We start from the raw sequence: 21792 nt of genomic DNA, 5'->3' as shown, positions 1-21792 counted from the left end.
TCATGACGTCCGATAATGTTGAAGGTGAATCTTGGAACTCAGTAGAAGACTGTTATCTTTATGTCTTTTATAGACGATTGCTTTCAAATCAAATATGAAGAACGTATCCACCATAGCAGGCTTGTGGAACGTGAGGGCGGGGTTATCTATGCAGCCGTTTGTTATTACTTTATACACAAACAGGGCGTGAAATCGTCTATACGCTGATTACACTCAAACCTGCACGAAATATACAGCATGACGCACTTGTATTGGCCTTGCACGAGAGTTTCTCGCAGGGAGATCCTAACCTGGAGTGGCCCCGAGCCTTTCTCAATCGATACATTCTACTCAATAATATATTGTCTTGCATCGTGATCAACCCTTCACGATTTGCGTCCACACGTCTTCCCGCAAAACTGCTGGTCTAAACGCACGAAACATCTATGATCGACCACCTTGTGGACAGATCTCAGCGATCAGGAGGGACCGGGGTCATTGTGGCCACTGAAACCCAAGCGCAGCAAAGGCAGCAGAGGCCCAAAGTGTTTCAACTCGAGAAGACCATCTAAAGTGGGACCGAGCCATTGGCAGAAGCGGTAGATCTCCTGGAGAGTGACGACAACAAGATCATCATCAATTTTCAAGGAGATGAACCCTTAGTTGAGCCTCCGAGCTCATCGCTCGGGTCGTATGGCTCAGGTCGTATGGCTCAGGTCGTATGGCTCAGATCGCGCACGAGCTCTCGATGCATACCACGGACATGGTCACGCTCGCGGTGCCGATCAACAATCCCAGGGATGCTGCAAATTCAAATATTGTGAAGGTTGTGCTCGACACTGAGGGAGACACATTTGTACTTTTCGCGGGCTGTGGTTCCATGGCAAAGTGCCACTGGTAAATTCAGGAATAGTAGCCTTGGACTTCAACAGATCAGCTTCAACATATCGGCCTTTACGGTTATCGGGCAGGCTGTTTGCGGACATCTCCTGCTTTGAAGGTACTGCTGTTGAGGAGATCGAGAGACTGGAACAACTTTGAGATTTGTACCATGGAGGAAAATTCATATGTTCGGTATCGAGTTTGGGCGTGGAAACGGAACAGGATCCGGAGAGTGTTCAAAGAATGAGCCGAGAATGTTACTCAGCTACTCATTGCTATCATCGCCACTCCATCTCATCAAGTTATCAAAGAAAGCCATGTCCACCCCTTGGAATGCCCAGTCATCAGTTCCGACAGCAAAAAGGGGATCTTCATATCCCCCCAAGAGAGGTTCATCCATAGCACTGGAGCACTGTGATACAGCGGGCGCTGCAACGTGACGATTAACATCAGCAGCGGATCCAACTGAGGGCCCCACATGGAAAGTATCTCCTGACGCGTTTTTGCCATGAGAAGTTCTATGAGAATCGTTGAATTTAGAACCTTGCTCTCGTGCGACATCGGAAGTAGATCCAAGAGCCGCTTGAACTCTGCTTTGGTTCGGATTTCCTATACTTGTCTGAGAATTGGGTAACTTAGAAATGCTCCCATTGTGTGTGATTTGAATAGTTCCCAAATATGGTATTTGGAGATGAACAGCATGGCCTTTATTCTCGTCAATTCCTGAAGAAATATGGGGATATGTCTTTGCGGGTAGCGCCAAACTTTTAGCTGCTGCCTCAGCCTCAATATTCATCAACTGCCGCAGCAAGTCCGCAATATTTGTACTCAATTTGTCTGTCTCCGTTCGACTGGCGTACTCGAAGCTTTCCTGAATTTGCTCCACTAGCGCACGGTCGCCGGGCCGTTGATGCGCAAGCAAGCTTTCTGATGTTGTCATGTGTTGTCCCGGGGGATCGGTGCTGGTAGCTATAACACGTCGATGGCCGTCGATGTGCGCTAGCAATAGTGTCATCGCCCCCATCAGGCAAAAGAAGTCGAACGTACGACAGGAGAAAGCAAATATGTTGAAGTTACGGAACGCGAGAAAACGCGAAAGAATTTCTCGAGCTGCGTTCACGCAGGTTATGCGTGAGTAATCGTAATTTTGACCAGTCGGCGAGCAAATCATGTATGGTAAGTGAATTTGAATCAGCAAATTGTAATGATAAAGCTGATGAAACAGTCGTCGCATCTCCCAAAACATTGCCTCTGGTTGGTCTTTGACCGAAACCAAGTCCGCAGTGAGCCACCATTTGCACGGTAACTCCGTCGCTGCTTTCTGCAAATCTCCATCGATCTCCCTAGTCAATGAGTAATCGTGTGGGATGAGGGCCGAGTGGTTGCGTTCGAGAATACGGAATGAGATAACACAATGTATTCGCTCAAGGTATCCCATCGGTGTTTCCGTTTTTAGAGCCGCTTCTGAAGCCATGCTATCGCCAAGAGTTCCGTGTGGCAGTCCTAGCATCAAGCAAAGGTGGCGTTCGAGGGATAGGCATCGGAACCATAGAAACTGTGGATGAGCTTCCGTATGCGGGTCAAGAAGCTTGCACTGAATGTGGCTCTCAGCACGATGGAGTCCCATTAATTGTGCAACTGTCATAGCTCTGCGGACAGCAATCAAAGCTTTTCTCAAATTGCCGCCATTAACCTGGTACCAGCTCTGTATAATCATACACTCCAATCCTTCGATACAAGCGACGAGATCATCGTTGGAGATAACGAGGGCGATAGCACTGTCGGCTAGCCGATCCATTATCTCGTGAGGTGGTTCCGAAAGCTCTGGGATTCCTTGGTGAGGGGATCCTGGAATGTGCTGCAAGAAGGTCGCGACATAAAGCATGTATCTCGCTATCAAGACAGGATGGGTAGTCGGCCCAGGCCTATGAAAGAAAAGTCTTGTAGACATAGGCTTTCCACGGCTGAGTCCATCGTATGGAACAGTGAGCATCCGGAAGAAAGAGGTGGACATGTTGCCACATATTTGGAGTATTCTCGCCGTGTCATCCGGAGAAGGTAATAAATGATAGAGAGCCTGAGACAGTTTCTCGAATCTGCCTGAATTAAACGATGGATCATTTATACTATGTGACCCACTGCGAAGAATTCCAAACCCGATTGTCTCTTTTCCCTGGTTGAGGAGTGAGCAGTGTATCCAAGCCACATTTGTTCAAAATGAACCACTTACTGCGGAAGGACTAGATGTAGACAGGATACGCGAAGGTTCAAGAGACATTGAAGTTGGAGTCAAAAGACCTGGGACATTTTCACTCTCTTCTCTGTCCGGTATAACTGGACCAAGTGGATCTAAGTCATTGGCACGTCTTTTCCACGTCTGCTCGACGAGAGGCTCAACCTCCGGAAACTCTTGACCAACACACTTTACGCCACGACGCTGACAGCGAATGCAGATTGCATCGGTGGATGACTGGAATGTACACTTTTCTTTCCGCCGCCTGCACTCCCAGCAACTGCGGGTTCCCTTTCGCACTTTTCTGCGTTTTGACTCCGGCTCATCTGGAGAATCACTGAATCTGATGTCCATTTTTTTCAAGAACAGTAGTTGGGGACATTGGATGTTGTGAAGTGGATATGTTTTCGACCGGAATTTCGGAGAAGATGAATCTGGGGATCGGACGAAGAGCTGCCGATCGGTGGGGGCCCAATTTATGTGGGTCTGGATGCTCCAATCACACCCACCCGCCGTACTTCGATTCCCGGGGCTATAGATCCGATTATTTAAACTCCCGAGGGCTGTCGGACGAAGAGTATCTGATCAATAAATTACGGCTTAGGTAGTTCACTTGAAATGTCTATATAAACCTAGCATTTCTTCAGCTAACTACAGCACACAGTGTACAGAAACCCCTGTTTTGTTTCCTACATCTTTGATCGACCGCCACAATGTCCAGTCCTTTCGGCATCCCTCCTAGAAAGATCGCAGGCAAACTAAAGCCTTTCAAACTGCACGTCTCTGAGAGCGAGCTGTTCAAATTCCGAGAGCTGCTCAGTCTCTCTGAGATTGGACCAGAAACATGGTGGAATACACAGAATGATCCGCAATTCGGAGTATCCCACAAGTGGCTGACCGAGGCGAAAGAAACTTGGCTTCATAGTTTCAACTGGCGGGAGCACGAGGATTATCTCAACAAGTTTCCTAGCTTCAAGGTTGCCGTGGATGACGTGGAAGCTGGGCTGGTCACTATCCACTTCGCTGCCCTCTTTTCCACCAAGGAGGATGCCATTCCTGTGGTTTTTCTACATGGCTTTCCGGCATCTTTCATGGAATTTCTGCCGATGATGCAGCTACTTGCCGAGAAGTATACACCTGAGACTCTACCATATCATATCATTGTACCCTCTTTGCCGGACTATGGACTATCTGGTGGATCCACTCGGAACATTGAGATGACAATAGCACAATCAGCACGCATCATCAATCAGTTGATGATTGAGCTTGGATTTGGAAAAGGATACGTTGCTCAAGGAGGCGATCTTGGTAGCATGCTTGCCCGAGTCATGTCCGTCGATTACAAGGAATGCAAAGCATTTCACGGTATGATGAATCCCTGTTTGCGATAGTTAAAACGGGTTCTGATGGCTGATTAATTAAACATGTAGTCAATATGCTTGCACTAAACCCGGGCGAAAAGCCACCTTCTTCCAAGTTGACTCCTGGAGAGTTGGGAATATTTGAACGAACCGAGGCGTGGAGACAAACGGGTCTAGCATACGCACTTGTGCATGGCACGCGCCAATCCACAGTCGGATTGGCCATATCATCTAGTCCGCTTGCATTGTTGGCATGGTAATTTATCCAGATCTCTGACTGAACCATTCTGAGCCTTAGCTAATTGTCAGCCAGGATAGGTGAGAAGCTCCTTGAATGGGTAGACCAGCGAGAACCATTGCCACTCGATACTGTTCTAGCTATGGTCAGCTTCTATTGGTTTACGGGTACATTCCCCCGCAGCCTGTATCATGCAGAGCTTGTCAAAAGCTATCTTCGAGGTAAAGCGCATCCGATATCAAAAGAGAAGCCACTTGGGTATTCTTTATTTGCTCATGACCTTGCTGTGTTACCGAAAACCTGGGCCGAGGAGATGTATCCAAATCTCATATTCTTCAAGGCCCATTCAGCTGTGAGTAGTAATATCGCCAACGCAACTTCTCCAAACCTTATCACTAATGCATACTCGCAGGGTGGACACTTTGCCAGCTTGGAGCGGCCAAAGGAATTCTTAGAGGATATCGAGGACTTTTTGAAAAGTGCCCATGATTTGTTTCAAGTCGAACGAAGTTGATAAGAACCAGACTATATGCACCAGTTGTACGTATAGTAGGGGAAGGCAGCTGTTTAGTCGTGCTTCAAAAGTCTCAAAATCGAATATATACGATGTATGAAGAAGGTGATATAAGAGATTCAACCGAACCTTTGTTTTCGCCTACTTGAGAAAATGATAATTGTCAAAGCTTTGGCAAATGTCTTTTGAAGTATGTTTAGAAGATCATCTGTCAGACCGCGGGATATTTTTACATGTTCTTTGTGGTCTGAGGTTACTTTCTTGTTTTCTACATGATCTACCTCGCTATCTCCTTTCACGTCTTCCTTTATCTCTGCCATTTAACCTCTTGCCTCTGCACATTTCCTTTCCTCTTAAGGCAAGAAAAAGGACTGGTCTATTGGAGTAGCAGGTCAATTGACTTTTCGAGAAAAGGACCGAAGGATTGACGTTTGGGGGATAGTGAAACGAGGAAATTTTGTCAAAATATTAACAAATTCGGAGCGGGTTATCATCCATCACCTGCCAATGGAACAGAAGGCATCCCGTTTTGGAAAGTCGAGCACCATTCAAGTTCGTGTAGGACCTTTGGTGGTATCAAATAGCTACATATGTAGGCATCGTTATCATCTTTTGCTTGATGAGAACGTTGAGCCTGCCAATGATTATCAAACACACCCTGCAAATGTTATCATTGTGATTATTCAAGTGTAGATGTACGAAAAGTTCATCCCTAGTACGATCCATGCAAACAGATGATTTACGAGAAAACCCGTGAGCCCAGCTCATCTTGAACTTTGGGAGAAAAACTTGTTGAGGGCAAGTCAAAGACGTGAATGGCGGCATTCGAACACGCTATGCAACGAACTTTGCCCCTCAACGCCTCATTTATAGTTCACAGTCTGATTATTTGATTATTTAGGAGCAAATTTCTCCCCTTTCAATGGTTATATACGCCCTGATGCAGACCCTTTATACATCCAGTGTAATGTGTCAGGCTGCACACATGCGTCTGTTTCACGAACCGACATACCACACCTCGACCCCAAGAATATCGAACTTGATGCCTTCATCAGAGAGAGGCTCATTGCCAAATGTTTGGCAAGATGCACTGACTCCCTTTTCGAGGCCATTATCAACCCACAATCCGTAATGACCGTCACTATCAAAACATTAGCTTACAACATCATTTCGCAAGACACAGAAGTACTCACCCGCCTCCTAAACTCAAAAACCCAGTTTCACAGAACATCATGTAATCATTAACACCGCTATATGGGAAAGCCTTGAAACGAATTCGTTCAGGCGTGCTCGCACCACTCCGCGAAGGGGTGTGAATGGATGACGGAGACGGCGGGGACAGAACACCACCACTAGCAGCCGCAAGATTGGTTTTGATATTCATATTGAGGTTGTGAGAGGGTGATTCGACACTGGGTTTCGATTTTGCCGTATCATTGCGCAAGGTGCTCCAGCGAGCAGCGGTGGTTGTATCGGCAGAAGGCGGAGGCGGGAGACCGGCGCGTTCAAGAGCTTCTTCGGACTGGGGCCCGTCGCCTGGTAGCGCAAAGGGAAAGCTTGCGGGAGGCGGGAGCACGCTTGATCGCCAGAGGAAGCACTCGCCCGTCCCGAAGAATTGGGAATCGGGGTGCGGGGCATCGGTCATGTAGGCACCAAATACAGACCTTGAGGGGGAAGCGTCGTGAATAACGAGGACGTAGCCCGCCCGCGGGCTACGATGGGAAAATTGGGCGCAATTCTCGTAAAGTGTTGACAGGGAGGCGCCGTCGCGGTCGAGACTGTATGCTAAACGCCATGTTTCAGCGAGTTGGAGACGGGGTGGGACGAGGAGGCGGATTTCCTCGGCCAAAGCACGGGTGAGGAGTTGTTGTTGAAGGAGGTCTGCGCCTCTTGGAATTTCGAGAGTGAGGGGTGTAAGTGGTGGTGGTTGGAAGGGGGATGCTGTTCGGCGGGGCGTGAAGACTTCAGTCGAAGAGGAGGATCTCGACCATGGCATGACGGAGGGCATATCTTTTGTTATGTCCGGGTCTGTTATACGTCTGTAGAGGCCCGAGACGACGTGGCTGACTGGGTAGGAAAAGTAGGAGGCGGCGGATTGGTAGGATGTATTTTGGGTGGGCGTGGAGGATGAGGTGTCGGGGGGATTGGGAGAATTTCTTTGTGACGCGGACGACATGCAGATAATACGAATCAATTCTGAGCAAAGGAAGTTGGGCCAAAGCCTGAATTGTAGAGAAGAAAGAGAGAAGACTTGCGGAGTTGAGGTTGAGAACCGCTATCGCATCGCTTATCATGTGGGGAAATGTTGAAGCGCCAATCCAAGTCATACATAGTAGTCTGTACAGTATTGCATGATGCCAATCCTGTGTAATTCTTTTTTTTGTGTATAAAATGGTCCACATTTGAATTTAAATACGTAGATAGATGAGATGATCCATGATTTTAAACATTTTATTAGCATAGAGCTCAAGTCTAAATGTGCTAGGTATATTTAAACGTAATCTGCCAAGTTGCCTGTGGACGTCCATGGATGTTTACAAGATGTTTCACCGATGGGTTGATTGAGATTTGGAGTCATATTGTAAAGTTGATGCAATTGTTAATGTACCTGGGTAACTCCATGGCCTTCTATTAATAGATCGAATAAATGCAGACATGGTATCGTAATCAGCTTCGAATCGAGATCCACACATCAAGGTATTAATGCCTCGCGGCATCTGGCCGTAGGTCTACTGTCTCAAACTCTAGATCACTGTGTTCGTAAACATGTCCTGGCCGCAAGGCCCCCGTGTAGATATTTTCTTCGGCATGGGGATGGAATAAACCGGTTTGATTGCAGTTCAAGACAGACTTGAGCCCCGGGGGATCCGTCAATCGGAACACACCCCAGTCCGGAGTTTTGCTCGGTGCGCATACAATGGCGATGCTTTCAGGGAGCATGACTTGGTATCCGCAGTGTGTATGCAGATCACGCGAACTCATGAAACAGGTCTGCGATGGGTGCGTGTGAATCCAGCCAAGGGTCATCAGATCCTCGGAGTCGCAGTAGTCGAACAGAGCGGACTCGTTTACTGTTTCGCAAGTATCAGAGGTTGATGTCTGCTCTGGGATAACGAGTTTGGAGATAAAAAGTGCGTTAGAAACGAGAGTACCGCAAAGAATACCACAGGTCTCTAGGTTGGCACGGGTGTTGGAAGCTGCCAAGGACAAGAAACGAGATCGGAGATCCCCAGGTAGAAACACAGAACGCAGAGGAGTGCCGTTTTCGAGGTACGCGGAAGGCCTGAAGGTATAGCTCGAAGGATCAAGAATTGATTTGCTGGGAACAATTTCGTCGGATGGGCGTACTTTGTTGGGGAGCGCTGGGCTTGGTGACACTTTTGCCGGTCGTAGAGGTGCAATATCGCCGATGATCGATGCTCTGCTAGGTTCCATGCGCTCCTTTGGAGGTAATATCGGCGGTGCATGGCGTTCCGCATTCTTGTCAAGAATGGCAATTTGAGCACGAGACACGTTGGGCTCCAGAGAACTTTGACGAGGCACGCTTGGGTACTTGTATACCGCCGTAGGACCCTCGGAATTCTTAGCACGGTGGCCATACGGGTTGTCGATATTTGACCTGATATTCTGAATGCGTTGACTCAAATCTTGGTCGCCTGGTCGAGTATCCGATTTCAACTGGGTATCCCAGTCACCCCATACACCGGCCGCACGACGACTTTCCAGCTCGTCAACCGAAGACCCAGAATCGACCTTGGAACTTCGCGCAGTTGCTCGCCGACTGAACTCCGATTGAGCTAGTCGCACGGCGAGATCTCGATTCTCCGCCGCTTCCAAAGGCTCTGCTACGCCCGCAAGAGCGGGATCGGGGATTCGATCTCGTGGTTCGGCAACAATTTTGGCTGGTACAGGTTGTTTGCGGGTATCGCGCTCTCGCATGAGTTGGGTGTAGCGCTCGAATCGCTTGTTGATCCTCGGCTTCAAAACCTCCAGCTTGCTAAGGTTTTTTTCAACCTCCTTCTCGGCTGCTACCAAGGCCTTGCGATCTTGTTCGTTCCGTTTGATATCAGGATGCTTGGAAAGATTCACGAGGACCAACTGAGCGTGCCGAAACAAGAGGAAGTAAGCTTGTTCGTCATGTCCTTCTCGTTCGTAGATGTGGGCCTAAAATGGTAAAACAAAAGTCAGCGGTTCTGAGATGGTCATGATTCAGGTACAGGCAGCAGGGTACCAACCTCCCGTAGAAGAGTTGCGGCGGTCCTCATCCAATAGCGCAATGGGACTGAAGAGCTGTATTCATAATTTTGTGCTATCCGTGTGATACTTTCGACGCTCTGAGGAGCAGTGCCTCCCGTCGGGAGTATCGTGTTGGAAGCCATAGCAAAGTGAAGTTAACTGAAGATCATCAAGCATCAAATAGCATAACGCCTGAGAGAAGATCAAGATCCCCAAACCCGGACACGAAGACCAGGGGTAATTGTCTAAGGGAGAGACGCATTTAGGCGACGTTGAAGTTGATGAGGGGAATAACAAGTGGGATGGTGGGAACCGGAAGCTCTGTCTCTCTCCGCTCTGGGGCGGCGGCTAAAAAAAATAAGAATGTCCGAGCAACATAACAGCCTATTATGATTTAACATGTTATATTCTTATTTTACTACATGAATAACACGACTGATTCTCTGGTGTGAGTCAAACTTAGACCATGCCACTCCGATCGGTGCGGTCAAGTTCACAGCGCTTCCCAATAACGAAGCAATTAAAAGAAGTCTTCAACACTCGACGCGGCAAGTCTGGTCCTCGAGCGGACCTTGTCAACGAAGAGTTATGGGGTAAGTCAAGGCCTTTCTCTTCAAAACATACAATACTGATACTCTTTTGAATCTTGTAGACCACATTCTCCAGCGCGTTGCACCTTACATTCGCCGAAATCCCCCGTTAGACATCCTCGACCTTTGGCCTACCTCAGGCATATGGTCTTCAAAAATCAATGAATTTCTTCAACCTCGTCGTCATGTTCTTGTTGAACCAGAAATCACCTATCATCGCTTTCTCAAACCGCTCGTCCAAAGCAAGCCTTGTTACAAACTCCTCAAGGAACCTATATATGGGAAGGCTGATTGGGCAGAATTCATTCCAACCCATTTTCCAGAGCAAAGTCCCATCGTACCGAACAAGCCAGGTGTTCTTCCAAAAAACAACACATTGCTCATCCTAGCCAATCCACCTGCGGCCTTTTCCCCCAAGGACCATTACACCCCAAGCCGTTGGTGGCTTAAGTTTCTAGAAGACTGCTTGCACCAAAATGGATTGAACATGTATGGGAGCGTCCGAGTCCTTGCCTTGGCCCCCTTCAAAGATATTACGGGTGTGCTGCCAAGGACCACTGCGGACCGCAGACGAATTGGCTCGCTCACGGAAACCTTGGCCTTGCACGCCATCGAAATTGCAAGCTCGAACGAATTTGAACATTGGCATGCCTCGCGTGGGTGGGATGCTCTTTTGGATAACAGAAAACGGGTGGCTGAAAGAGCTGCCGCACAGAAAATTATCACTCCGCCCAATCGAGAGCCTCCACCTCTGGAATGCATTCCAGATATCAAGGCCCGGGGTAGAAAAGAATCCCCATATACGGCCCGAATGCTTTTGCCTTTGCACAAAGAACTGCTCAGTACCATTGAGGCTGGAGATGCAACAGGATTCAAGAGCCGGACTGGGGTCACAGACCCCAAATTAAGAGATCTTCTGCGACAAAAAAGTCTCGCTGTCACCAAACTTGCAAGAAATAACACAATGGCGTATTCGCGCCAAAAGCTGACCGACATGAGATTGAATATTGACGAAGAGACTCGCAAGCTTGCACGGGCGGCTGCGGATCCCAACGAGACTCCCGAGAACCTGAAAATACTGGATGATCAAATTGGCACTCTTCAGTCCCAATATGCTGCCGAGGTGTCTAAAACACATTTCTCAGAATCCAGATTCTATGAATCGACCATTGACGACAGCCGCATAGCTTTCATATCCAACAACTTCGATGATTCCCAGCTGGTTTGGGACCGCCGACCATTTGAACCGCTAGTCATCCATCCTGACGAAATCTGGCCAGCCGACCGACCGATGGGGCTCATATACTTCGAAGCACAAGAAGCACCTCTCGCGCTGCAAAAGATCTTTCAACAGCCGAAATCAACACACCGCGAAGCGCTCGATCGATTCCTGGCTTTGATTAACACCACCAATGGTCGAACTCTGATGACAGTCAGTGAGATCGCAGAATTCGCTTTCTCGAAACTATCCACAAATGAGCTTGTCCGAGCCATTCCCAGTCTGGCTACTTTCGCCAACAAACGGATCAAGCCTGGTAGCGGACCGATGCCGTTGGGCGATCCCGCGTTAGACCCAGTGACCAGTTACCAGGACAATCTAGATTATGACCTGAGCGAGGTTCGACTACGCATCCTTTCTATGGCAACCATCGGGGAGATGGTTGTTGAATACGAAAAAGTTGGGTCCAAGCTCTCTGCTCAGGCATTCAATCGACTCTTAGGCGGGGCACTGACTACGGCCCAACTCGGAGTGGAAGTAGAACCGCACCTACTGCGGAGAAAGTTTTGAAGTCATTCACTGTACAGGTGAGATAAATGACTGAGATAATAATGATTAATCACAATAGATGGGTCAAGTACATATATTTGATCTGGTTATGGATCTTTAACCCTTTTGCGGTAGCGTTGGGATACCCTTTTTGCACATACCTCTTTGTACTATATTATAGCTTACTATCATAACCCGACAGCTTTGACCGTCTTTTTTTTCCTTCAAGTATGTAGTCTCAGAGACGAGTTCATTAGAGTGCCAATAGATTCGACTTTCTATCACACTCTGAGGGAGATGCAGTAACAAATTCTTTGGCATCGAGTTCCAAGGTTATAGCCGTGGTTAATTACACCTGGTCATACGTAAGTACTTAGATATATCTATAATAAGCATGGTCCCAAGTACATATGTACCAATCAAAAAGATTAGAATTACTCATGCAACCGGGTTCGAGCACGAGGTTGAAGGATTGGACATTGTTCAATACAAAATTATATATGAGGTAATTATCTCTTCAAACTTGACTTGTGTATTTTTAATATGTGTAGGTATAATTATAGATGTTATACATGTACATACTATCCTATCACTTATACCCTAGGTAAATATGATAACAAACAAATCAATAACCGTTGAGATGCATGCGGCCCCCGGATCGGGATAGCTGCATAGCCGCCGGGTAATCAATTGTTAATCTATACCTGTAACTATGTACGGAGTAGTTCTTACTTACATATTTAACTAGTTAGATAGTAGTTTACAACTGTATCTAAATAAATATTTAGTTGCCTAGTAAGTAATTATTATGATTACTATGATTACTCTCTCTCATACCAAATCATAGGTCTCCAGAGTTATTGTAAACTCGAAATTAAACGGTTCGTGGAGAGAAATCAGCGCGAACCGAAGTCAATTTCCGCTTTAATTTCATTGACACCGTAGTATTTGATTGTCACTGTCGATCTTATGTTGGTCCGGCCTCATTTCCCTTTTGTTCAAGACCGGTTGTTTTCCTTTTCTTTGCTTTTTTCTTTTCCTTTTTTTTAAAAAAGAATCTGAGGTGTTGCGTTATTTGTCTTTTTCTTCCTCGCTCTCAAATGCGTGGGCAAATTTCGATTGCCACCTATTGAACCGTGGGTTAATTTCAGCTATCTTTTGGTGGCGTTGATATCACATCTATTTCACTGGACCCTTGTCTGGGCCGTTCTGCCGACTGCGCTCGTCACAAATTTCCTTCTCTGCAATTTCAGCTACTACTGCTCTTTAGCTATTGCAGCTATTGCACCATGGCCAATCTTCAATTGTCGCTTCAAACGGATGGCAAAACTACTTTTCCGCCGAGTCTTACACCACCTGTGACTCCAATCGCCAAGAAAAGTGGACCAGTTAGTCTATTACAAAACACAAACACAGACCAAAGACCCTCCAAAGAAAATCCCTGTATACTATCATTTACCGACGACCTCGAAATCTGTCGCGACAGCAATGACCGATCCGTCGAGTTCGGCCGTGGTGTCTGGAGCATAGTATACAAAGCACGCTCAGCACCCGCCAAAACCGCCCTGGGAACACCCCCAAGCTCGCCAGTCACGGTCGCGCAGGTATTCGCTGTGAAAGCACCATTGCGCCGCGATGCGCGCCCAGTACTCAAAGCCGAAGCCATCACTCTCACCCGCCTCACCTACACCCCAGGCCACGAGCACCACATTGTCCCCTACCACGGCTTCCACGCCGAGCTCTGCGCCCTGGTACTAACAGCAATCCCTCTCTCATTGTCAACCTACATCGAGGAGCAATCGGATATCGCGCGCAACCGCAAACCCGCAACACCAACAATGTTCGACCCCGTCCAAGGCCCAGTATCCTACCAAGCTCTCGCGCGCAAGCTGATCAGCGGCTTGGACTGGCTGCACAACACCGCCGGTGTTGTCCACGGCGATATCAAGCCACAGAACATCCTTCTCCGCGCAACCGAGGACGACGGCGAATTCCCGTACGAGCCGCTGTTCGTGGATTTCTCCGCGACGGTCGAAATCCCGCAAGACGAGAACGAGCCGCTCGATACAACGCGCGCGTCCATGTCCTCGTTTACCCCGCCGTTCACGGCGCCGGAGATGCTGGCTTCGCTTACCTGTACTGAGATGGCGCCGACGCCTGCGTCGGACGTGTTTTCGCTTGCGGCGACGCTGCTTGCTGCTGCCACGGGGGATTTGCTGCTGTATTCGAATATGAATCATCGGTTGAGGCTTGAGATGGCGAGGGCTGGGCATCAGATTATTGATTTCACGCGCTCTGGGATGAATGGGAGTCGGGTGCCGAGGAATGGGTTTGTTGAGCGCATCGTCAAGCCTGCTGTTGTAAAGGACCCAGCTATGCGGATTCCGGCGGCAGATTGGGTGACGCTTGCATCGGTTTGATATTAGACTTTTGGTCTTTTGGGTCTTTTTGGTTGTTTTGCATTTTCGCTTTGCATTGTTGATATACCCTGTTTAGATGGAGTTTGGGGTTTGTATGATATGAAGATATAGTAAGCTGGAGGAATAATCATAGATTCACATAATATCAAAGAATTCCTAATGTTGAATCGATCGGTCATTATTCAGAGTAGGCGCGTGTTCGGGTTGCGAGTGACGAGTACAGCAAATCAAACACCGGATACAACTTACATATACATCAAGTTAACGTTCGAGCAAATTACTCAAGAACTACCTGCACCTGCCTCAACAAATTGCTTCAAACCGTTTACCCATAGCTCAAAGTTTGCCTGCAGCCGCACCCCATACATCCACTTGACCACATAAACAAGCCACCCAGCCTGCGCCTCCCAATTCCGCACCTCCGTGCCGCCCTCCACATCCGTAACTTCATGAACCCTCTCCGCAGTCAACAGAGACGGTGACATTGTTCCTGGTGCATCATAGTCCGCTGTCCAAACGATGCGACCGACGGCGCCTGTTTCAGGGCTGGGAGCGCTGTACTCGGTTACAATGATATTGACATCCGTTGAAGCTTGAGGTTTCGGGGATGTGGAGGTTGGGTCCATGCGGACATGGAAGATCAATCTCGTTCCCTTTTGCAAGAGCGGGGATAGGGATTGCGTGCTTTGGGTTGCATTAGACTGGGATGCTGGTTCTGGTGCTGGAGGTGAAGTTTGTGTAGGCTGCGTTGGCTGGGAGCGGATGGTTACGTGAGGGACGAAGGGATTCCAGCTTGGCCAGGTTGAAGTGTCGGTTAGGGCGGCCCAGACTTTAGGGGAAGGGGCTGTTATGAAGGTTGAGCTGCCGATGTGAAGAGAGGCCTTTTCGAAAGGGATGTTTGGGGTTGCGCGCGTGGCATTGGTTGGGTCAGTGAGGGATGTCATGATGACTTTGTTTCTGATTGATTTGAATTTTTAGTATTCAGGTGAGAGTGTGGTTGGGAGAGGAGTGCAATCCATCCAGTTACGTAGGTAGACTCGGAAGTTATTTGAATCCGAGCCGCTCCACGTTCATGGACGATAAACTGCGATAAGGACCCGATAAGGACCCGATAAGGACCCGATAAGGTAGTGTAGTATAAGATCAATCTTCATCATTAAAGCCATCCAAAGTTGAAAACTTTTCATGTGTGTGAGATATATAGCAAGGATTTATAGAAAGCTCACGTAGCAATACGCATTATCTGATCTTTTCCTTTTAATATCCAAACTTAGCATCCATGGACCGTTGTTCTTCGACTGTGTATGCATCAGGTCCGCATGCTCCTTCCGCATACTCCTTCCGCATACTGTTCCTGCCTCAGAACTACACCTTTCATGAACAAGATGCCCCAATCCTCATCTTGTCTTTCTTCCATCCCCATCCATTCTTTCATCTGACAATCAGTCCTTTCAACACGGTCTTTTAGATATTGACTACTTCAGCTTACGCTCAACCTTCTTTTTCCACACTCATTTCTATATTGAGCACCTTCAACATGCAGTTTGCTTCCCAGTACCCGACCATGGTATCGGCCCCTCCAGGCCTCCCCAAACCACCACCAAGATTTTGTATCCTTTGGCCCGGTGGAATGTGGACGCCACTTATCCCACTTGACGAGTTGCCCGGCTGGTTGGAATTTGGCAACTGGGGTCCGGGTTTCTCACTGGGACAGTATCCAGTCTCAATGACTTATATTCCGCGAAACAAAGAGTACGAATTTGTCTGTCGAAACTGTTCTCACAGCGTTGATTCCTTAGACCAAAGCATGCCAGAGCGTGAAGCCTCAGTGGCTGGTAATGCCAAACCTTGTCCTGCACCACCCGGCTCACCACCACCTGAGCAGTCATCTCATGCTTCTCTCCCTGAATTAATTGCGTCAATTGCCATAGGCTATCCATTTTCCATGTTGGGACACCCACCATTCAATGCAGTCCTTCAAGCGCCTTTCGTGGGTATGTGTCTGGTTGACATGCAAACAATGCAATCCAACTCTACAGGATCCAAATCTGCAGGCGATTCGTCTTCTCCAGGTCGACAAATGAGTATGGAGAATGCTTCGCCGCCCCATGTCTTCGGTCCGGAGAGAATGGATGCACAACCCGTTGCAGCTGATCTTGCTGGTGCAGCCAGAGACTTGGGCACTTTCGGTGCTGGTAGCCCAGGTCTCTCCTTGTCTCCCTCAGAAAACATTCACAGATGGAATACCTCGCATGCTCACGGTGTGGAATCGCCTGAAAAGCCCCAGCGTGTTAGCTCATTACGAAGCGAGAGCGTTGCCTCCACTCGATCTCTTACAGCCGCGGTGGCCATCCTCCGGATGAACAGAATTCAAGCACGACGGCTCACTCGTGGAAGCAGTTTGTGTGCAACAATCAGTGTCACAAGTACAGCAAGTTGTCGCTCCATTGTCTCGATCTCAAAAGTCTCCAAAGATATCAAGGGCCCTTCAATCTCTGTGCTTTCAAAGCACAGACGCAAGGTCCAGCTGCGTCGCCGGCGTGCACAACTGAACAAGACATCCAAATCTCCACGATCCACACTCTCATTGTTGATGCCCAAGCCAAAGCCAGAACAGCCAAATTCAGCGACCAAGAGACGCGATCGCCGTGAGCGTATGAAGCGGGGAAGAAAGCAATCCGATCGTGGCAAACAACCATATTACAACAAGATGCGAAACCCAAATTGGAAACCGGGCATGTCCAAGCACTGAGTTGAAAGTGGAAGTGGGAGACTCCGCACATGAGAATATTGGCCCGTAGCACAATGTTTCTTGTACCCGTGCTTTTGTTTGTTTTGTTTTCACTGGTACATGGATATCTTTGCTTTCATGTTTATTCCGCTTCTCTCTTTCTTCCAGCAGTGTGTTCTTGCTATCCCCAAGCCCCCTCAGATTTTGGATTTTGCTTTCCATTGTCAATCCTTTTCTATGGAGTTCCGTTTTTCTTTTCATTCTTCTGTTGCTGGTTTTGTGATTGTCCGGATACCGCGTGTTCCCAAAATAGGTAGCTTTTATGTTGTGGCTTTTGCTTTCTCATTTCGCTTCTTCGTCTTCCCTTTTCATGTCTCTCTACACCACAGTGTTTATTGGGCCCCGGTTCATTGATGAGCCTATCTCTCATTTGCCCTTTCTCACGATAAAACTGGCTGGCTTGATATGTGCTTCCTCCTTTTGTTTCCTCGAAGCCACAGAATTGAACTCGTTAGTTTCTCGTCACTGTTCCAGTATTACCACCTAAGTTTTAAGTACGGGACGACATTTTCCCACAACTGACTTTCTATGGTATTCCAGGCATCAGGGGTAGTCATTTGTGGAATATTCCTTGTCTGTCCTCCCCATGGCAACATCCAAAATCCAAGTCAGCACACGTCATCCCTATCGGTAGACACACCCACCACTTGCGTTTTTATCGTTTTTTCTGCTTTATAAACAGATCTGTCCCGTAAGATTGACTCTCAGACCTGCCGTGTAGCCGAATTGCCAGCCCGTCGGCAACCCCCGCACGGCTTATCTCCGGTATAGTTGATAGCCCTCCCAGCCAAGTAAGCAGCTTCATGCTTCAGAATTTGACCATTATGACACGAATCAAAAAGCCTCGTGGCATTCGTCATGATCGAGACTGCCACCGCTGCAAAGTCCGAGGTATCAAGTGCGATCTGAACCGCCCCCGGTGTCAATCCTGCCTTCAGGGAGGAGAAGCATGCCAATATCCACAAAGGGTCGTATGGGTCAAAGACAAGAAGGCAAAGGCATTAAACCCATCACCAGAGCCAAGGGAAAACTCATCACAAACAAGCAATGTACAAATACCGACCACCGAGATCGTAACCAAACCAGCATCCATCAATCTATATGGCTTCATTGACCTCCTAGGCGCTTTCTACCAACAAATCACTTCCAGCAGCCGAGACATACCCGAAGAAGGAGTCCAGCTAATATCACGCACTCTCAGCTTTGCACGTTCACGCATAGAAGATGCAGGGAACAAAGAATCTATCCAGTCGCATCTCATCGCCCTAACGAATCTCAGCCAAGTCATTGAGTCCGCGCACCCGATTGCGCTTTTTGGGATAGCCACGTTCGCCATGTTCGAAGTGTGTTGCGGGTCGTTTGGGAACTGGCATTGTCATCTACAAGGTGCGCGTTCGCTGCTGGACCTCCACTGCCAGCATAAGGGTGCGCTCGATGATCTCTGCGGCGAGATCTCCGGTCTGGCAAATGTCCTTGCTTACCTTGTTTGGTTCGATGTGACCGGTGCTCTGGTTAGAGAGAGCTCGTTAATATTTGATGATTGGCATCGGGAAACACTGGACGCTGAATTCTTTGACTCTGTCGGGTGCCCGGCTGATACATTTGAGTTTTTGGTGTATCTTGCGAAGCACCGCAATCACGACGGTATCCATACTTTAAATCTTAGCTCACAGGCTATGGCTCAAATATTGCAGCTCAATGCGGGAGACTTGAGTGAGCGCAACCTCGCTGCTACGGTTTATAGAGGTGCCGGGGCTATCATGGCATTTAGTCGCGCGGGTGGGCTGGAGGATCTCGATTCTTCAACGTCGATGTATCATTCAATCGTTATCTCTTCGATGGTGGATCGGGTCTGCGAGGCTATAGCGAAGATCCCTGCTACATCCAGATTCTATGTGCATCTAGCTACCCCCGCATATCTATCAGGAATGCAAGCCTCGACAACAAAGCAATGTGAGATTATCCGAGGGTATTGGAGGAACTGCCGGTCGTGTGAGTTCCCTCGTTATCCGGATGCAGAGGCGCAGTGTGAGAAAAGGTGGAGGAGATCGTATAGAAGCGGGGGTTAGCGTCAATAAGATAGCCTTCCTATTCGGGTAAGGGATCACCCTTGTTATCTATACTACGATTGTATATAAGATATTGCGTATTTCTCGAGAATAACCAGATAACCCAGATAATAGTTGATGCACAGAAAACACCATGACTACTACTTCAGCAGACACCACGTACCTAGACCGTTGTGCCCAAAAAAGGGCCGACCAGCACTCCCTTATCCCGTTCGAATGGCGCTTAGATCCGATCCCGTCAATTGAATCCGAGCCAAACGCGCTGCCAATTCTGCGCAAACTCCTCAGTCAACGAGAACTTGCTCTTACAGAAGAGACAGACATCCGAGTTCTGCTTCAGAAACTTTCCTCCGGAGCTCTTTCATCACTAGAGCTAACGCGGGCTTTTGCCAAACGCGCCGCACTTGCCCACCAACTAACAACATGCTGCACGGAGGTTTTCTTCGAAGAAGCCTTTGCTGTCGCCCAGGAACTAGATAAATATTTCGCAACAACAGGAAAAACAATCGGCCCTTTGCATGGACTACCCGTTTCCATCAAAGATCTATTTTCCGTGAAAGGAGTAGACACTTCGATCGGTACATTCACCCCACTCCCACATCGACACTGAGATTATAAGCGATCCTTTAGATATCCAACTAACACCCATCGTAGGCTGGGTCGGCCTCACAAACAAACCTGCAACAGCAGACAAATCCGTGGCTCGAACGCTGCGCCGGCTCGGCGCTGTACTCTATGTGAAGACCAATCTACCGCAATCGATGATGATGTCAGACTCATACAACCACGTCTTCGGACAGTGCGTAAATCCGTTTAATCGCGGGCTGATTTCTGGGGGTAGTTCCGGCGGCGAAGGGTCGCTTGTTGCTGCCCGTGGAAGTATTCTTGGAATAGGGACGGATCTTGGTGGATCGATCCGTATCCCGGCGTCACTCTGCGGGCTTTATGGGTTGTCGCCTAGCCCTGGAAGGCATCCTTATGAGCGTGGGAAGTGAGTACAACAATCTTATACTGAGTTCTTATTTGAGATGAGATGTTGACGTTTATTTTGGTTAGTCCTGGGCAGGATATCGTTCGCTCTGTTGCTGGACCAATGGCTTGTAGCCTTGAGACGATTGAGAGATACATGGAGGTTTTGCCGGATGCACGGCCGTGGGAGATCGATCAGCACGTTGCTCCTGTACCGTGGAGGACGAATTTGGCCTCTCCTGGAGCCAAGTGTCTAAGGATCGGCTTTGTGATTGATGACGGTGTTGTGAAGGTGCAGCCTCCGATCGCTAGAGCTATGAGGGAAGTCATTGAAGCGTTGAAAGAATCGGGACACGAGGGTACGTGATTATCTTTAAGTTTACTATTTGGCGAGTTGTTAATTGCAATCTTCAGTGTTTGAATGGGATGCCTCTTCTCATAGTTACGCATACGACCTCTGGGCAAAGGCTATCTTCTCCGATGGGGGTGAGGGTTGTCGCAAGAAGACAGAAATGACAGGCGAACCACTGATTGAAGGTATGCTGGTTGGAAAGCCGGAGGATACTTTGACGACTAGTGAAACGCATCAGGTAAGAGACTGATAAAACCTAAAAGCGGTGCCCATCTAACATGCCATGCAGCTCAATGCAGACAAATACACATTTGAATCTGCATATCTTGACAAATGGCTGTCCTCAAAGATCGACGCTCTGATCATGCCCAGTACTCCCTGGGTAGGATACAAGCCGTGGACATGGGTAAAATCCAGTGCTTATGTGGGTTACACTAGTATTTGGAATTTCCTGGGTTACGCTGCTCTAGCAATTCCTATTACCACAGCTTCAAGAGAGAAAGATGTCCCTGATCAGGAGTGGCTGAGCCATGTTCCGCGGAATGATGGTGATAGATTCAACAAGGAGCAGTGCAAGTACATATATTCCTATGTTGGGAAAATACTAATAAGGGAATAGATAACATCGAACTGGTAGAGGGCATGCCAGTTGGAATACAGGTTGTCGGAGGAAGATTCGGTGAAGAGAACTGTGTCGCTGTGGCCAAGGCAATTGAGCAGGCTATGCAGAAGAAGACTTTGCCGATGGCAAATCTTTAATTCAATAGCCTAAATTGAATAGAAAGTGGCGTTAGGACACACAGCCGACAGATCATAGAACTTTCGACTCATTTTCGTCGCTGTGGAGCCGTAACAGAACCACCTTCCTATTATTTACAAGAGGGTTAACAAAAGGATTCAAAACACTGACGATTGGAGCACAGAAGGCCTTTTGATTTAGGTATTGGATCTTGGGAGTACAGTGGTGAAGGGTCGAACTCAAGGTTAGCTTTCACATTCTTCAAGATACGATGCTTCCAAAAACCCTTGAGTTATACAGGTTAAGTCTGACTCACTTGACCGTACTCGAATTGAAGGACCTGATACAACATGAGTCAAATCACATTGTAGCATAAATAGGTGGTTCCCAAGATATGTGGATACCCGTATACGTGTTTCATATAGTGTATTTGGGTTGTATCTTGCTAACTGCATCAGGTTAAAAGCCGGAGACAACACGGGTTATTTCACGTCGGACTAGCTAATATATAATGACAAACGGGGATTTATGGCTTTGCTAGGTAATCGGGAAGCCGAGAAAACTCTAAAAGATTCTGCGAAAATCGGCGGTAAAATGTCTATTTACCTACGCTTTGTGTTCGTTCTTTTTTGAGTCAAATATATTACTCAG

The 21792-nt window shown here is 47.9% G+C and overlaps 10 protein-coding genes across 10 annotated transcripts; 6 read left to right on the top strand and 4 right to left on the bottom strand.

Moving 5' to 3' along the window:
- Positions 1–1126: 1126 nt before the first annotated feature.
- On the bottom strand, positions 1127–3448 carry N7529_006675 (uncharacterized protein; the record flags this gene model as incomplete). Its single annotated transcript, XM_057242202.1, has 3 exons — positions 1127–2786; positions 3018–3034; positions 3092–3448. The coding sequence occupies 3 exons, from the start codon at positions 3446–3448 to the stop codon at positions 1127–1129; spliced, it is 2034 nt and encodes a 677-aa protein (XP_057097561.1).
- Positions 3449–3807: 359 nt separating this feature from the next.
- N7529_006674 (epoxide hydrolase family protein) lies at positions 3808–5207 on the top strand (the record flags this gene model as incomplete). The annotated part of the gene is made up of 3 exons (XM_057242201.1): positions 3808–4459; positions 4525–4711; positions 4769–5207. The coding sequence occupies 3 exons, from the start codon at positions 3808–3810 to the stop codon at positions 5205–5207; spliced, it is 1278 nt and encodes a 425-aa protein (XP_057097560.1).
- A 996-nt stretch (positions 5208–6203) lies between these two features.
- Positions 6204–7383, bottom strand: N7529_006673 (putative oxidative stress response protein Oxr1; the record flags this gene model as incomplete). Its single annotated transcript, XM_057242200.1, has 2 exons — positions 6204–6348; positions 6401–7383. The coding sequence occupies 2 exons, from the start codon at positions 7381–7383 to the stop codon at positions 6204–6206; spliced, it is 1128 nt and encodes a 375-aa protein (XP_057097559.1).
- A 524-nt stretch (positions 7384–7907) lies between these two features.
- On the bottom strand, positions 7908–9586 carry N7529_006672 (putative endosome-associated ubiquitin isopeptidase (AmsH); the record flags this gene model as incomplete). The annotated part of the gene is made up of 2 exons (XM_057242199.1): positions 7908–9371; positions 9443–9586. The coding sequence occupies 2 exons, from the start codon at positions 9584–9586 to the stop codon at positions 7908–7910; spliced, it is 1608 nt and encodes a 535-aa protein (XP_057097558.1).
- Positions 9587–9909: 323 nt separating this feature from the next.
- Positions 9910–11822, top strand: N7529_006671 (uncharacterized protein; the record flags this gene model as incomplete). The annotated part of the gene is made up of 2 exons (XM_057242198.1): positions 9910–10036; positions 10096–11822. 2 exons carry the CDS (start codon positions 9910–9912, stop codon positions 11820–11822), a joined length of 1854 nt encoding a protein of 617 aa, XP_057097557.1.
- Positions 11823–13090: 1268 nt separating this feature from the next.
- Positions 13091–14221, top strand: N7529_006670 (protein kinase domain-containing protein; the record flags this gene model as incomplete). Its single annotated transcript, XM_057242197.1, has 1 exon — positions 13091–14221. One exon carries the CDS (start codon positions 13091–13093, stop codon positions 14219–14221), a length of 1131 nt encoding a protein of 376 aa, XP_057097556.1.
- A 281-nt stretch (positions 14222–14502) lies between these two features.
- Positions 14503–15165, bottom strand: N7529_006669 (SRPBCC domain-containing protein; the record flags this gene model as incomplete). Its single annotated transcript, XM_057242196.1, has 1 exon — positions 14503–15165. The coding sequence occupies one exon, from the start codon at positions 15163–15165 to the stop codon at positions 14503–14505; it is 663 nt and encodes a 220-aa protein (XP_057097555.1).
- Positions 15166–15758: 593 nt separating this feature from the next.
- Positions 15759–16973, top strand: N7529_006668 (uncharacterized protein; the record flags this gene model as incomplete). The annotated part of the gene is made up of 1 exon (XM_057242195.1): positions 15759–16973. The coding sequence occupies one exon, from the start codon at positions 15759–15761 to the stop codon at positions 16971–16973; it is 1215 nt and encodes a 404-aa protein (XP_057097554.1).
- Positions 16974–17836: 863 nt separating this feature from the next.
- Positions 17837–19081, top strand: N7529_006667 (Zn(II)2Cys6 transcription factor; the record flags this gene model as incomplete). The annotated part of the gene is made up of 1 exon (XM_057242194.1): positions 17837–19081. The coding sequence occupies one exon, from the start codon at positions 17837–17839 to the stop codon at positions 19079–19081; it is 1245 nt and encodes a 414-aa protein (XP_057097553.1).
- A 133-nt stretch (positions 19082–19214) lies between these two features.
- On the top strand, positions 19215–20417 carry N7529_006666 (Amidase; the record flags this gene model as incomplete). The annotated part of the gene is made up of 3 exons (XM_057242193.1): positions 19215–19659; positions 19736–20072; positions 20138–20417. The coding sequence occupies 3 exons, from the start codon at positions 19215–19217 to the stop codon at positions 20415–20417; spliced, it is 1062 nt and encodes a 353-aa protein (XP_057097552.1).
- Between the last annotated feature and the right edge of the window lie 1375 nt (positions 20418–21792).

This window comes from Penicillium soppii, assembly GCF_028829465.1.
Source record: "Penicillium soppii strain IBT 18220 chromosome Unknown utg000005l, whole genome shotgun sequence".
NCBI classification, from domain to species: Eukaryota; Fungi; Ascomycota; class Eurotiomycetes; order Eurotiales; family Aspergillaceae; genus Penicillium; species Penicillium soppii.
Note: the sequence above shows the minus strand (reverse complement) of the source record. Positions and strands in the feature narration are given on the sequence as shown.